This window comes from Scatophagus argus, chromosome 2 (genome assembly GCF_020382885.2).
Source record: "Scatophagus argus isolate fScaArg1 chromosome 2, fScaArg1.pri, whole genome shotgun sequence".
NCBI classification, from domain to species: Eukaryota; Metazoa; Chordata; class Actinopteri; family Scatophagidae; genus Scatophagus; species Scatophagus argus.
In genome coordinates this window covers 16,498,637-16,515,986 of record NC_058494.1, presented here as the reverse complement: position 1 = coordinate 16,515,986, position 17,350 = coordinate 16,498,637, and the positions used below count along the sequence as shown (strand labels likewise).

General features: G+C 40.6%; 1 protein-coding gene across 3 annotated transcripts in view; it reads left to right on the top strand.

Moving 5' to 3' along the window:
• The window catches only part of dlc1 (DLC1 Rho GTPase activating protein), an 84,716-nt gene that overhangs the window by 16,172 nt on the left and 51,194 nt on the right, over positions 1 to 17,350 (top strand). For all 3 annotated transcript variants that reach the window (XM_046414294.1, XM_046414300.1, XM_046414309.1), the window contains one exon: positions 12,201 to 12,234. In XM_046414294.1, coding sequence (XP_046270250.1) covers positions 12,201 to 12,234 — 34 coding nt within the window. The remainder of the gene's footprint in view (positions 1 to 12,200; positions 12,235 to 17,350) is intronic.

The window sequence follows — 17,350 nt, the reverse complement described above, 5'->3', positions numbered from 1 at the left end:
CTAGTGGAAACGTCAGAATTCCTTGACAAAAAGGACGTCTCGCATTCCTGAATTATCTCTAGCAATTCCTCGTTGATATTGCTTTGTTTTGTTGCACGTCACAACTGTTATGCTGTCTCTAAGTTAAGAATTATTTCTCTTACGTGTGACAGTTAATTTAAGGGACACACAGCAACATACTTTATGATGTGTGATGTATTATGTCTGCGGCCAACTGTTTCCACAACCTCCATTCCTGCAGTAACCCAAGGTAACTCACTGAGCTTGGGTAAACAGTGCTTTCACTGCGCCTAATAGGGGGCTTTTTACAGTGGAGGCCCCGTGGGGTGATTGATTGAGGCCAAAGAGATGATGACTTCATGAAGGGGATTATCAGTGGTTAATAGTAGAAGGGGACTATTGAGTCCTTTCAGACCTAAAGTGTTGTGACGCCCACTTAATCTTTTTAGCTAGACAATACAAATCCTTTAAATGATATAAACACAAGGCAGATGTGAGGAAGAACCATGGCTGAAGTACAAGCTTCAGCCAGATAGCACAATTATGTTTCACAAGACAACAACATACATAACAAAATCACACAACAAAACAAACACAGATTAATTGCCATCATTTGTTGCTTCTCAGCTGCAAGTAACAGGGAAAGTTGTACGTAGGGTTAATAGACATCGTTTTACAAAATTATCTCATCCTTTCATTTAACATTAAATGTGACACTGCAACCCAAAAAGCTTTTGTAGGTTATGCAGGGGGTGACTGAAGAAGCAGAACCGTATACAATACAACAAATGCACCACCACAATCTATAGTCTCAGATGTTTTTATCGAATTTATCAATAGCTCCCTGATAACAAAGTTAATATATCCCCAAAAAACTATTGAAATAATACAAATGTCAGATAATACATCACTGACTCTGTGCTATAAAGCTTTTTCGCTAGAATTCACATGCATTGCCTTGAACACGCCTTGACATCAATGCCAACAAGAAGGTATTTGCAAGTTTACACAGGACTGCTCACAATACACATCTTTTTAGCTAGCCAATCACGAGTGCAGCATTGCCACCGTGAACACTCCTGTGATTTATGAGAAGACGTCCAAGCAGTGAAAATAAATGTAGTGGTATTTGGACAACACAACTTTGATACTATAAATAAGGTACCAAGGTAAATATCTCCATGGAGAAGGTCAGTTCAAATCTGAAATTCTGCAGACGATCTGACAGTGAGATCAGTGTAGTTTAGGCGTGTCTTTGTTCATATTTTACTTAAAGAATAACGTAAATAAATGTGAATCCACTTTTTAAAGAAAGCGAATTTGTCAGTTGATATATGCTGTTAATTTAGTCTTCCATTTTCAGTAAATCTACAGATCCCAAAATCTGTGCAAAAAAAGAGTGTTCATCCGTTAAAGTCTCACTGAGCCAAGCTAACAGTTCAAATGGTATTGATCCATCATTTGGCTTTCAGAGACTGTGGGGACTTGGGGAGAAGTGAAGTCATTGTCACTTCTTCCACTGCTGTTTGGGGAAAATAAGAGGCTTGGGGTTGGTCAAGTGAAACAAGTGTAATTCTCAGAAACGTGTGAGACATGTCATTGTATGAACTCAGTGGGGAAAAAAATGTGTCTCATTGCATGTGAAGGATTGCATGGGAGTGGCTGGTGTGTGTGTGTGTGTGTGTGTTTTGATATGGATTAGGTTTGTAGAGGCCTCGTGAGGTGAAAAGTGTTTATCATTGTGCATTTGCATTCCTTCCATCTTATGCCGGATTATGCAAGAGCGAACTGGTATTTGTGTTTTTGCTGTCCCCTTGACATCTCCTTGCACTCAGTGTAACATGATGGTGTGATTGTACCAAACACATACTCATGCTGTTCTGTCTTTTATGTAACAGTGATAAACATGAAGTGGTGGTATGTGGCTATGTACACTTGTGATGAGTGGACATTCACTTGGCATATGCCGTATCATTCCAGCACTGTTATGGATGAGACATTGGCTTTAACTGAGTACATTCTTGGCCTCTTGCTAGCTGAACTGATGGCTATTGTTAGCCTTCAGCAGGTGGCTGTTATTCTTGCATCGAATGTGGGGCTAACATCTTGCGGATGTTGGGCCACAGCAGGTGTTTTTCTCTCATGGTGGAACTACTATTCTTTGCCCAGAGTGTTATTGTTGGCAGGTTTCTTTTACTTGCTTGGTGTAGCAGGTGTCTTTCAGTGTTATTTAGCTTGCATTGTTGTGTTGCAACAGGTGGCTTTTATTAGAGCTAAGAGACTTGTGACTTATTTATTAGGACTTATTTCTTAACAATTGTTTTCAGTATTGTTTCATCTGCTCATGTTCTCGATTAATTGTTTGGTCTATGAGTTTGTCAAAAATGGAAAAAAATGTCTCAAGCAGTTTCCTGTCCCTAAAGTCTAAAATATTTACACCTGGGAGTCTGAACCAATGAATATTTAACATTTTCGCCAGAAACGATTAATTGCTTCACTTGTAATTATATTCTAGGACTGAAAGAGTTTCCTTCTTTGGTGTAATTATTTCCAATCTTGAGTAGTACAAGCATTTTTAAAGCATTTTTAAACAACATACTGTATTTACTTGCCATAACAGTATGGCCTGTCACTAATTTGTCTTTATACACATAATCTGTAGTGACAAACTTAAGTTACGTGTGCTGTGAGAGCCATTTGTTGTGAGACTCTATTTTTAGAGCTCTGTGGCTGCAGAGGATGTGCCAAGCCAAAGAGGCGGGTGGAGGCTGCCGACCCCTGACCACCTTCCTCTGAATGTTGCAGTCGGAAACAACATATCAGTCACCTTGAGCACGGAGCGTTCCCACCGGCGAGACATACTCAGAATCCCCTAAAGACCTCAGCTACTGAACAAGGCACAGACCATTGCTGTCTGTTAAATTTAGCACAGGAGTGTTTTACATGTCATGTATATGGTGGCAGCAAAGGTGTTGGCCTATACCAGTCCCCATCCTCTCCGTCTTTGGTAAACATTCCTTAACAGGGCAACCTTTGACCCATTGTTTGGATCTGTATTCTGTCTCCATGGCAGCAGTGCTACAAACACAACTTCTGTCATCTCCTTTGGTGGTTGTGCTGCTTTTTGATTTTGTCTGAATATTATGCTAAAAAAAATCCAGATTTTGGATTTGTGGACATAGTCATTTTTGAATTGAATTTTTACTGAGAAACATACAAGGTGGTTTATGGTTTTTGCTGTGGTCTGTACATTTGTACCGAACATGCATGTTTTCTTACGTCTTGAGAGTGTGATTTCTAGCCCAGGATATCTCTGTAGCACCACAGTGCTTTATTTATGATGGTAGGTTTTGACTCATTAAAGCTATTATCAAAAAATATGCAGCTCCTGCGATTTGGATATTACACTCAATCATATTTTGATTAAATGTTAAGCCCTCGAATTCTGAAAGTACTGGAGTTTTCATGTCCAAATTCAAGGAATTTTTGGGGGAGATGACTCATTGAGAGATATTTTAATTTTAGAATGGCGGAAACACTAGATTGCCTGTCAGTTGGTTATTTATGTGCATAGCTCTTTATCTGTCTGTGCTCCGGTGGACAATAGAAATGCTGCGGTTTGCGTGCTAAGGTCACTAGCAGATCTTTGCTCTGTCCTTCCTCTGTGTTCCGGTTTGGCAGCTTCACAGTCCCCAAACATCCTTCATCCAAACCACAAATTCTCAATGTCTCAGTCAGATACAAGACTCATTATTTTTCTACTTTCACTGCTTTTTATTTTTTTTGCATTTGCTCCCACTCTTTCTTGTCCCCTGTCCTTGGTCAATAGTCAACACCATGTGTTGGCAGCAGGCATAATTATGTTTGCCTACATTTCTGTAGTAGGCCATAATCAGCCAGCAAGCTTTGAAACCAACCGCCATTCAGTCTGGCGAGGGGTGCTAGTAGTGGCTCTGGCCATGGCAGTGTTAGCTGCTTTGTGTGGTGTCATTGTCCCCAAGGTCACTCCTCTGCTGAGCACAGCTGTAAGAAGGAGACAAACACAGACCTGCTGTGGTTTGAATGAAAGAGGGTAAGAAAAAAGAAAAGGCTTGTGTTTGGAACAGGATGTGGAAAATGAACTTCTCCTCAACCCTCCGCAAGGAAATCTTGTTTTTCCTGTTGATTCAAGGCTTTAGCCAATGCAGAAAGCACTCCAAGAACAGGAGAGAGAAGGATATACTGCACAAGTATATTTTTCTTTTTTTCTGTAGTTGGCAAAGTATTGTGAGAAAACAAAAAAACAAAACAGCAGATCACAAAACCAAAACATGCCCTCAGGAAATTTATTGAAATTCCCCACATGTATCATCCTGACTCATTGTGCATACTGAACACACTGTCAAAATGGATTTGAGCTACAATATCCTTAATTTTTGTTTGAGTTTTTTCTGTTTAGGCATCTTTGTGGAAGCCAAACATCACATAAATCTGTGAGTTTACACCCCTATCCTCAAAGGCAACTCTCTCTGTCTTATGACAACATTGAGGCATGACCCCAAAATCACATCATCTTAAGTACCAATGTGATTTACTGGCTCCATGTGGTACTTTTTTTAAAGACATAAATAAATCATAATTTTGCATCAAACATGAAAGCATCAGTTCTCTGTGTTTGTTTGTAAGTACAAGTTGGTCGTGTAAAAAGCATGAACTGAGTCAATGAAGCAAAAGGCACATGGGTGACGTACAGGAGACAGTAAAAAAGAGCAGAGAATAGTTTTAGGATGATGGTACTTGTTGACAGAAAATCTTAAGGATGACTGGAAATGCAGGCATCTGGAAACACCCTTGCAGCCCGTAGATAATGAACCGCCATAAATCACACAAGGAACAAACTGAATGCACTCTCACACAGACACACAACACACACACATTCACAGATGCTGAAACATGCACCTAGGAATTCATTGTAAAACCAGGTGCAATTTAGGCAACACTTATTCAGGCTAGTGATTTAGGGCTTTAATTGGGGCGTTTGGCTTGAATGCGTGTTCACTTTCTGGTTTAAAAGTGTGTTTTCATTCACGTTTGCCTTGAAGTTACATTACCTCAGCCAATACACACCTGAGTGTCTTGTTCAATTAATCAGCTTTGCTTTCTGTTTTCATGCCTAAGGAATGAACAAGATCTACTTACAGTATTATGGGAGTTTACTTTACTTATTGATAGCTAGATATGTTAAAGTGGAACATGTAACTGTACCTGTTCACAGAGCATTTTTACAGTTACCTCACCCAGCAGTCGGTGCTCCGTTGTCCAGCTAAATGCAGTGCCCTCTAAAGACAGGCCATTCTTTATTCAGTGTTAAAAAACTGTGACCCAGCAAGGTCTCGCCCACTGGTCCTTCTAGTTAGTAAGCTGTATGTCTGCCACAGGACTCAAGTGAGGCCACCATAGTCTTCTACAGAGAACAGTCTAATCCCTCTGTGTTGTTAACCCACTCTTTGCTCTCTCCCAAAAATGTCAGCGGCTAATCCACAGGCTAGCATTGTTGGTGCAGTTGGGATCATAAGGCTTATCCCTATTAACTCTGGGCCATAAGCCGCAAATTCAACCTGGTGCTGAGTGGGAACAGGTGACATATTTTGTCTTTTAATCAGTGTAATAAGATGTTGGAATAATGTGAAGAAAAAAGTCCTATGTGTTTTTTGTCACCCATTTCAAAATGTTTTATCCCACATTTTTTGAAATCATTTGGTCTACTTGGTCATATAAAAGTTGTTTTTGTCAGAATCCTTGATGAAGGATTGTCAGAATCCTTGATGAAGGATTGATGAGTTAGTCAGTGTGTGTAAAAGTGTTCCCCTTTCTCTGGATTAAACTATCCTGAGGAGAGACAACATAAAGCAACATCAGTATTGTATATTCTGTGCTTTTTTCCCCCTACTATTTAGTTAGTGATCCATTTAATTCATCCTTATTGTGTACTACGTGAACCTACCATGCATAAAAAGACAGAACTTTTCTTGATTACAGATGAAGTATTTTTGCATGGCTCAGTCTCATCCAAATTTTACTGGATGCATAGCTTGAACCCTGAAGTCTCTCACATCCAGATACTTCCCATGTTTAATGAAGTTACACCTGACAAAGCTTGAACCCTGTCCATTTAGGAACACCTGCAAAATTGACGTAAGATGTGAAGTTTGCCTTTTGGGAGGAAGTTAAAAGTTATTGTCTCATCCGGTAACAGATTCCAAGGGCCAGGCAAAATTTCGCAGTTTATGCCCCAGGGACCCAACACTAAGTCCCATCAGGCATTGCCTGAAACCAGAAGCCTGTTGCTTTGCCTTACTCTTGTAAACAGAGGCGAATCTCTCTCTCTCTCTCTCTCTCTCCCTCCCTCTCTCTCTCTCTCTCTCTCTCTCTCTCTCTTTGTGTGTATGTGTGTGTGCGTGTGTGTGCATATCCACTTTCCTCATTCTCTTTCAGTCAACAAAACCCCGTACAGAACATAAATCATGACTCAAGGTTGAGTGCTAAAACGAAGCCTCAGCTGGTGGTGTGTATGTGTGTATGAGTGAGTGCACAGAGTGTATGGTAGAATCATTAACTTCCAAACACAAATACAAACAGAAAGTGCACCCATTCAAGCAATATATTTCACCAGGATTTTAGCATCATATGGGATGTCAATACATGTTAGATTAGATTAGATTAGATTAGATTAGATTCTTCCTGAGAAGTGTAGCAAAATTTCATTGGGAGTTTTCTTTACTTGGTTGTTTTCTTTTCAAATAGCTGTTAAATCCAACATCTGGACACTACTATACGTCTTCTGCAGGAAATGTTCCAATGCATCATTACACCAAGTCATCGCATCACTTCCTGTTGACACACTTCAAGTGTGACATATGGAAACTGTTAAAATGTGGAAAGGGGACGCAGGGGAGAAAGTATGAGGGTTGGGGTGTGTGGAGGGGGTAGACTTTTCCTCAAGGAGTAGGCTAAAATGAAATTGTTTCCCACGTTTCCCTGCACACGTGCACTAAGAGGTCGACAGAGCATGGAGAATAAATTCTTGTGTAAGTGCAGGGCAGAAAGAGCGCATTCATGCCAGTCAAAAACCAGAAATGAGCTCCAGATAACATCTCCAAAGACCCTGGACAGGCGTGTGCGTGTGCTTGCACTGAAACACACACAAATGCACACAGTGTCTCTCTTCCTTCTATCATAGTTACCTTAGACGTCTAGTGCTGGAGCCTCCAGCTTACCTGACCATAAGCCATCTGCACCAATTTAGTCATTTGCGTTAAGTGGTTGTGAAAAAGGTTTGGGTTAGCCTGAGCCCCCTAATCCTTGGCCAGAACAGACCATGGGTGGTCACATGCACACACACACACACTTACTACAGCTGGGATGAGAGTGTGGCAGTAGGGTTGAGAGAGGTGGACTGCTTGGGTTTGTTGTGCAAGAGCCAATGGCTTGCTTAACATTTTTGTACTACTTCACACAGCAAAACATGTGCATGCAGCGGCGTGCAATCTAAATACTGAAAAACAAAATATCATTTCTCAGTAGGACTGGGCATTTAACCTCAGTCCTTTTTCGCTACCAACTGAAATGTGTTTCTAGCACTGAGTATTATCAGGTCAGCTTCACATTCATTCTTTGATCAGATAATTCCTGATGTCAAACTCTACTGCATTTGAATGAGTCAGAACAAAATGATTCTGTGCAGTCAAACTTTGTTCAAACCCTCACAACATTATTTTAATTTCTAGTCTAAAGATACCAAATATGTTTTTCGTCTTTAAAATGATGAGCAAGACACATGGAATATTTCCATGTGATGAAACTGTGAAGCTGTTGACGGCTTGAGCACTGATTTTAACAACCTTAAATGAAAACATGCAAAAACTGCATGTTTTGTAGAAAAACCCTTCCCACAAAACTTTCTTAAAAGTAAAAAAAAAAAAAAAAATCTATTGCATGCTTATTTCTACTGATTCCAAAACTCTGTATTGTATGGGCACAAGTACACCTGTACATTTTTCTTCCAAGATTTTCTGTTGTTAAATGTAAAGTGATTGATGATTTACTGCTGCAGTAAAGACAGTAATGACCCTATAGCGGTTAATCATGTAGGCACACATGCTTGCAGACCATTACACACACATACACACACGCGTAAAGCAAACACATACCATACCCCCCTCGTGCCCCCACACATCCCACTTCCAATAAATTAGTGGCAGTAAATGAGGCAGCTGACGCTTGTGTGTTTCGCAGTCTACGGCTCCCCGGTGGACACCTGACACGGCACGGACAATCCCACAGTGGGACAACCTGCGCTGTGGCATGCCGGGGGGTGGGGGGGCACAGGCAAACATCAGGGAAATATGTGACCATCGTGCTGTGAAAACACTGGTACTTATGGTACCAATTCATTCGCATTCTTGTTAGGCTCTGTGGTCTCACACTCACATTTATTCAACTGTAATTGCTATTATGAAGGAAAACATAGCACTGGGTGAAGGTGAGATTTACACTGTGTAAGTGACTTCATGGGTCATTGACAGGAACCCATGGTGTGGTGTTTACACAATAGGAAGGGCACACACTGGTGAACTGAAATGTCTTGTTAGCGCTAAGCAGAGAAGCCACACAGACCTCCCATGCTGTTTCCATTATTCAAGGCCATTCTTCCTGTGAGTTGTAGAGCTGTAGCTGATTACTGAAAATACAGAAAGTAGATTTATTTTTTAACCACTGTGACACAACAACGTTCCACCGCGACGTACACGCTGTCTGCCATTTCCCTGGTACAGTGTAAAATGCGATGGATCAAGTCAAGACCCTGGTGTTGATGATGAGTACGTAGGTGAGCCTCCCTGAGATGGTTTCTGACAGTTTGTCCTGAAATTCTTTGGTTGTGCAAACCAACTGTTGCACCAGCTGTCTGGCAGGCTGGTCTCAGATGATCATGTGGTTGAGGAAGTCAAATGTAGAAGTCCTGGGCTGGTGTGGTTCAACATGGTCTGCATTTGTGAGGCCGGTTGGATGTACTGCAGAATTTTCTGAAACGACATTGGAGATGGCTTATGGTAGTGAAATGAACATTCAGTTCACGGGCAGCAAATGTGGTGCTCCCTCAAAACTTGCAACTTGTTTGATTACTTGTGCAGTAATCGTGATGTTTAATCACCATCTTGATTTGCCACACCTGTCAGGTAGATGGATTATCTTGGCAAAGGATGCAAAGTGCTTACTGACACGGTTTTAACAAATTTGTCCCTATTTGAGAGAAATAAGCCTCTCGTGTTCATTAAGCCTTAAACCTTTTATTCAGCTTGTGAAAAATTGGAGCAGAAACTACAGAGTCACATTTATATATTTTTTAAGTATATATAGTTTCAGTTTCAGAAAGGCCAAATAATTTCCCTAAATAACTGTAGTTTTTAATTAAATATTACTCAAATAATTTGTGCATTTGTTGCAGACTAATGAATAGTTACAATAGCAGGACTACTGTATATCTTATACACATGGACTATAGCATAGTAATTTATTATTGGTTTTGGCCATTTCATAGGTTTTGTTGACATAATAGTGCCAACCATCAAAAACTAAACCATAAATCATGTAAAATAGTCATGATCTTTCAGATGCACAGAGACTTTGTTATGCGCAACTGACAAATAGACAAAGTCAAAACCTTTTCTTAGTGTTGTTTTGACTGAATCTGTCACTGTCAACAGTGTTTTGCACACAGTGAATGCAGCGAAACTATGCAGCGAGCTAATACTACTGGAGTCCAACAGCTGAAACAGCGCTCTGTATAAATCTGTCTCTAATTTCACCTCACTGTTGTTCTGTTTGTGCTGGTGATTTAGTGACAGAGGAGTGAGAAGGGGGCTTTGGCTGTGGTTTCTCCCTGGTGTCCTCTTTTAGGTCATTAATCCGCAATAACTTTTAAAGCTATTTGTCCACTGGGGGAATTTTACCCACTTCGTGTCTGAAACATGACCCATAAAGTGATTAAATGCTGTTTTTGCCCCCACAATATGCGCAAATATGCGTTGACACACGTTTACACGCACACACATACATGCCGCAGTCACATACAGACACACCTCAGCTGAGTTACCGTTAGATAAAGTATGTATGTGCAGACAGCTCACCAACTGGATTCTGAAAATATCTGAGTGAGACAGATTGGGACCAAGACAACACTTTATCTTGCATCAATCAGGCAACACGTTAGCAAAAACAAACTGGCTTATGAGAGCATGCATTGTATTCGCTGTCACCAGACTGTGTCACGCTTATGGTGGTTCATCATAAAAATCTAAGAACCCCCTTGATATTTGAGAGGCAGAGGTAAAGGGCCTGTAGTCACATTTTTGCTTTTTAATGATTCATTCTGTTCTCTACAGTCTTATTGTGTAAAGTTAAAATGTTTAATTTTGAAACCGACGCTCTTACTTTCAATTCAGATTGGTTTATCACAGAAAGTGCATCAAAGGATGTGCTTTGTAAAGTTTGGCGCAGAGTCACAATGGATGAATTTGGGGAAATGAAGCAAATTCATTCACAGCAACATATGTATGATACCTGTGAGGATTGTTACCTCCCTGTCCTCAACATTCCTTGTTCAGGGTGTGTACAATGGCTGTTTGGCAAAATGGGAAAAAACATAATAGTCATAATGTTAACTAACAGAGGCATAAGCACATCTTCAGCTCACAGAAAGATGCAGCTTTGACACTGGCAAAGGTGCACATTTCCCAAGCTAAAGCGTGATACAGAAGGGATAAGGGAGATGCTCAGAAATTGGCAGATTTTACCAGGAAGAAGATACAAGGGAAAGAGAAAGTAGACATGAGACATGTCCAGGCTTTAAAGGAAAAGTGAAATGTTCAGTTCCCTGCAGACAATACACCCCATCCTCTCTGCAGCCTTACTGATGCCCTCCATGACAGTGTGTGTGGGTCTAAAATGTCATTCAGTCTGCGAATTATGATGTTTTATCTCGTTTGTTGTATTCATGCAAATCTAAGGTATAAAATCGACATGAAACCAGCATCAGTCTTCTTGTGTAAATCTCTGCAAGCTAAGAAAATAAGCTTATTTCCCCAAATATTCAAACTATTCCCTTAAGACAATAATCAGTGTGCTTTTAGCTGTGGTGAATCTGCTGTGTTAGTAACTGCCAAAGGGTAAACAGGCTTTAACGTAGTCACAGCAGGACATTGCTAAATCACTTTAATTAAGCCTCAGGGCAAAAAGTAAACATGCAGGGAGAGGCATTTATCTTAACAACAATATCAAAAAGAAATAGATATTTACATGTTTTGTACAGCAAAGGCACTGTGGACAAAGACTAGAATTAAATTGCACAGAGAATGTCCTGTCCGTCCTGCTTGTCCTGTCTGATCCATTCCAGGGGAGCATGGATTAAAACAGATCAGGGTGTGGAGGTCAGCCAAGGAACCTGAGGTCAAAAGTCAGAGGCAAGAAAGACCTCTGCATTCCAACTGACTGTTGTCCTACAAACACACACACACACACACACACACACACACACACACACACAGACTTTACCATTGAAATGACTGCTGTATTTTTACTAGAAACTATATGTTGATGTAGTTTTAGTTCCTAAAACCCACAACAGAGCCCAAGAGGGGGAAAATTACATGTGCAGAATGATGAGAATCTACTATGGCCGCAAAATATGACTCAAAGGAGGAGTGTGCTGTGACTTTTAATGATGTGATATTTGTTCAGAAGTCTCTGGAGGGTTAGTTATCTGTTTTGTATAGTTACTGTGATGTTCGCACATATGAAAACTATGAAACTGCCTTCATGATGTGTCTGTGTACAGCCACTTTGTGTTTCTATGACTGTCTTATTGGTGTGCACATTACTGTAGCTGTGCAATCCGTTTGCTTGGATTGAGTGCAGTAATAGGAGTTTGTGTGCAATGATCTGCAAGGATTATTTTAGTCACTTTCATGGGCTTACTGAACCGGACACAGTTACACTCAACACACATACAGTTCCTTGCCATATTCTTAGAATGATAGATGATGATAGAATGAAATGTATTTTAAAAAAGGATAAACAGATTTTACTGTGCAAGTCGGAATCATGAAAATGTATCTCATTTAAGTTATCTCAGCTAATCCTTTTTCCTTTCTTCTCTTCCCCAGAGTATCTCTACCATTCCCGAGAAAGAAAAAGCTGGTAAGTCCTTGCTGTTCTTTCATCATCATGCGTTCAGTTTAGATTTTGACGCTTGAAATAATAGCATTTAGTTTCCTTTAGTTTGATTTTTTTTTTCCATCGTTTTGTCGTATGTGCATTTGGAAAAACTGTTTGCTTGCAATTCATCTTGTCGGTGCCTAGTGTCGTGTGAAGAGATCTCTGGTATAATTTCTGATTGATAGGCTTGTCCGGTGTTCACAACATGTGGCAAGAGAGGAAGGAGGGAGGGAGGAAGGGGAGGGGTTGAGTGGAGGAGGACAGGCTTGGTTTGTATGAGACACTGGAGTGTAGATAAGATTCTAGACTCATCTTCTAAACCATCAAGTGAGTCGCCTTTCAAAGATAAGAGCCAGACTGGATGTCGTGTCTGCTGCCCACAACCTTTAAATCATATTTATTTACTTTTTGCCCTCATTTCTTACTTACCTTCTAAGGATAAACAGCTAAATGCTTAAAATATGTAAATCTGTCCAAATCTGTCTCATGCATTTTTGTAACTGTAACTGGAATTATCAACCCTCATGACATCCTCCTGATGAACAGCCTTCACAGCATTGGCATGACATCACTATGCAATACTTGTCATCATCCACACACTTTTTTCTCTTCTTCTTTATGAACCGATCTTGAGAAGAAACTCAATCTGTAGTGACTGCCCTCTCCATTCTGGCTCCGACCTCTCTGTCAGCAGTCTGCCGGTGATGCACAGGGTCATCAGGAAACTATGGATAGACAGACCTACTTTCAGACAGCCGGCAGGGGAGCAGTGTTCATTAAACACCCCCCTGTGTCGTCAGTCCGCTGGTAAACAATACCAGAGAGGTGGTTCGACGTGGGGACGAGGCTTTCATATTGGCCCCCGCTGTCTCAAAGCCTGCTGGGAGTCCTCACTCACTCTCGCTCTGTCTCTCCCTCTAATTACTGCCACTTGCTGAAAACCTTTCATGGGAAATTTGCAGAAGCCGTCAGCCGTCCATTTGTTCTTGTGTGTGTGCATACATGAGCATGACTACCTTTTTGGCAAAAGGCCCACTCCAAATGTTTTTTTACAAGCAGGCCAAAGCTTTCAGAAATGCACAGCACCAACTTCAAAGGGGTCAAATGTTATTGGTCATTTTTCTTCATTTGAATCAGTTTGACTTCCTGTAAGCAAGTTATGTAACCTTCATCTCCGGGCCTGTTGATGGAACCCAGGACTCTGGACGGTGGGGGTGGCGGGTGGGGTACGACGCGAACTGGCGGAGTTTTGGGGGCCTTGATGGAGCACAAAGCCCTGTGTTCATTGTTACACTTCAAAGCCCCCTCTGTATCTCCACCATTTAAGCCCCTGACACATTTGTGACAGTGTTACATCATACACCATGCCCTAAAGGCTCCTGCTGCACTGCCGTGAAAAACAGCTCATTCATGGTTAATTTTACTATCTCTGTGACAACGGAAGCACACCAGCGATCAACAAGAAGTTTCCACAGCCCATGCTCTGTAACAGCACAGTTGACAACCTCCCTGTGGTGCTGAGTGTACCTTCAGTGAGTGATCAGTGTCACGGTTTTCCTGTGCACAAACTCCATATGCAGTAGAGTTTTGACCGACAACCTATTATTTGAAAGTGTTCTTTATGGAGCTCCTGTGATGCTGCGTAGCCAAACAGGAGTTTCACAAGGCCTGCAGAGTACCTGTGCACTGGAACGGAAATGACATTGCTCACGCTGTACCATCTAAAGACGATAAGGACTGTCATGCATCACATCTGCGTGTCTGTCCTTATCATCGGTTGGGCACGGTTTAGGAGATGATGCAGGATATCGTTGCTGTCCAACGAAAAAAACGTATCTCCACTTTTTACATTTTTGACATTTTACATTGTACGGCATGTCCGCATTCCTCCCTAGCAACTGATGTGTTTGGTATTTATACGACCATCAGTCAAACTGATGTGTGCACGTCAATATCAGATTACTGTTTGCCCATGATTTATCTTGATTTCAATATAAAATGCAAACCAAAAGCTTTTGTTAGTGTAATGTGTTAAGTGCAATCAAGTTTGGTGGGACATAAAAATGAGACTGCAGGATCGCAAATATTGAAGCGCATAGTAAAAGAAAATGTTCCTAAAAAAAGCTTTGTGCTGTTTTTACAGATTTAAAAAACATGAATGGTTTTGGTCAGTTTAGTCTTCTTTTAATTTCACAGAGAGTGAGTGTTTCCTGCCAAAAGAAAGCTTTGATTGTCAAAGTCGGACTCAGCACATGCATAAGAACAGATGTGAACGAATACAAGTTGCTGTAGTTTTAGCTGTGCAACTTTACACTGCATGATTATATCATCAGAATAAACTAGAGTAGGCTAAAGGTTTGAACTTCCAAATTGGGTTGTAACTATCTTTTACTCACCTGATGTAACATGTAATACATTATTTCTTCAGTTTGGTGTCCCTGTAGTACACGCATGTGCTGTAGTATTTAGACAGATTTATATGGAGATTATTTGTGTTTTGCAAAAAAGACAAATATGACAGCGCTTATCTTCAGAAGCAGCTTGTTTAGCTCTGTGACCTCACATCCTCTTATTCAGGAAGGTGACAGGTTACTTTGTGTGAGTGAAGAACTCTTTAAGAGGCAAGGGAGAAAAGAAAGACTGGCTTTAATATTACATCAAAATAATCTCCTGCCCAGGGTTGACTTTCTACACGGCACATTTCACACCTATTTAGTATTGGTAACTCAATTACCTTCAAATAAATGACCCATTGGTTCCCCTCTTACCCTTTTGATTGAAAAGCTGAAGAATAAGACATAATAAGGAGAATAAGGATGGCTGATTCTTGGTATGGTTGAGTATTCAGGAGCTTTAAGACTGGAAAGTGGGATGAGAAAGGGATGAAAGCATCCACAGTGAGTGTTTAACAGCATCATTCTTATAAGTTAGATACTTTTTGTATGTCCGAATTGGTGCTAAATAATATTTTACTGTCTAAAAAAATCAAGCAAAATGTTTTTGTTCAAAATAATTAAGGGGAAATGTAATAGGCATGGTGCTATATTGATCAAGCATTGTGTTTTTTAACCTTTACACAACCAAGTAGCAGGGATTAGAGGAACCATGCTGCGTCTTCCTGATCTAAATATAAACCAGTGAGAATATATAAACAGAACACAATGACAGGCATCCAATCAACAGCAGGGTTAAACTCTGACCTTTTACCTGGACTCATAGACTCATGGCTTACAGCACTTGCTTCGGTTGTAGGTGGAGGACAGAAAAACTGAGGAAAGAGGAAATGGTTTAGCACCCTCAGTGGAGTGCGACATGGGAGGGGCACTCTGAAATGAGGGACTTGGTGGTTCCTGTGAATAACTTGTCTCATCATTTCTGTCTGTCTTACTCACCTTTTTCGTTTCCTTTCCTCTGTTTTCCCACGTTTCCCTTCTAGGCACTATTCTTCCCTTCTTGGAACTCCAGTGACAAATTCATGTTACTTGTATTTAGAGCTAATAGTACTGGTAAATGCAGCTGTGTTGTTACTATTCTGCAATTAGGCCTGCCCCGAACGTTGACCTCTGGGGTATCCCAGTATTTATCATCATATTATAACACTCTTTGAAAACACCAATCTGTGAACCCATAGGAAATAAGTTATTTTAAGGTCATATTGAGAGTTTTGAATGCTGTTTTTGAGTACTTTTGGGAGTATGGGAAATTTGTGGAAATATTTATTTTCATGCTGAAAGATAAATGAGAAGATCAGCATCATTCTCGTGTCTGTATGCTATCTATGGAAGCACAGCCAACATGTGGTTAACTTTGCATAACATAAAGACTGGAAATAGAGGAGAAAAGCAAACCTGCCTCTTTCCACCCTCATATTTTACTAAAATAAATAACCCTTGTTTAATCCCTACACAAACAAAAACATCTCGTTATGGTGCTAGCAAGGCTAGCTATTTTTCCTTGATTCCAGTCTTTATGCTTTCTTAAGCTAAGCTAATTGTCTGGTAGCCAAGCGTCATATTTAGCGCACAGACACACATTAAGGTGGTCTCAATCCTCTCATGTAACTCTTGCCAAATAAGAAAAAGGTGAAGGTATTCCTGATATAGTAATGTGAGTGTGTTGTGAAGAATATCTGCCATACAGACTGACTTGATTACAGGGTAAACAACTAACAAAGTCCTTTTGAATCCCTGTTCATCCATAGATCTTGTGATTGAAATTTTTGGCTCTAACAGACCACATCTTCAGTCTACAAAATGGGCAATTTCTCACAACAGTTTTCACTTAATTCAGAGAATGTCGCAGTGAAGTTAGCATTCATACTTATACCCTTTATACTCTGCAGCAACATGGCCTCTGAGGACATTGCTCTCATCTGAGAAGGTGTTTTGACAGATGTAATAAAACTCCTTTAGCCTGGAGCCAAGTCCATAATAGCTCATGACTGATGTTTCTGTTTTCTGTTCCTACTCTTTGATTGAGTCTACCTTATCCCACTTTTCTCTGCCACCCTTCCACACACAGTACAGGAGTTGCTGTGTTTGTGCAAGGTCACATTCCTGGCCTCCCCCGTCTACGCCAGGCTCAACTCCCCCCCCCTCCCCAACAAAAACCCCACAAACAGCCCCTCCTCTTCCCTCCCATTTGACACACTCTCTCCCCAGCTTCCTGTGTGGAGACTGGTACTGTAACATGTTAGAGTCAATTTATATTTCACACTTCTTACTCAGCTGTGAATACATTTACAGGTGCAATCTGTTACCCATGAAAGCATTCTAATTTCTTATGCTTGATGTCATGCATGGATTTCCTTGAGATTTTAGAATTTGAAACACTTGTAAAAGTTAAATGTTTTACACATTGTTTTGCTGTTTGTTCCAAAAATAATTTTTAAAACTGCGAAAAAGTAATTTATTGAAAACATTGTGAAGACAAAGGCACTTCTCATCTCAACTGTATCACCAATTTACTTTAGTCAAAGCTCCAAAGCCTGTTTGCACCTTTGTAGGTTTATAGAGTTCTTTCTTTTGGAATCCATCTTTCTAGCTGTGGTACTCTGGACAGGAAACCACTGCATGAAGGGGAATTTACAACAGGAAGT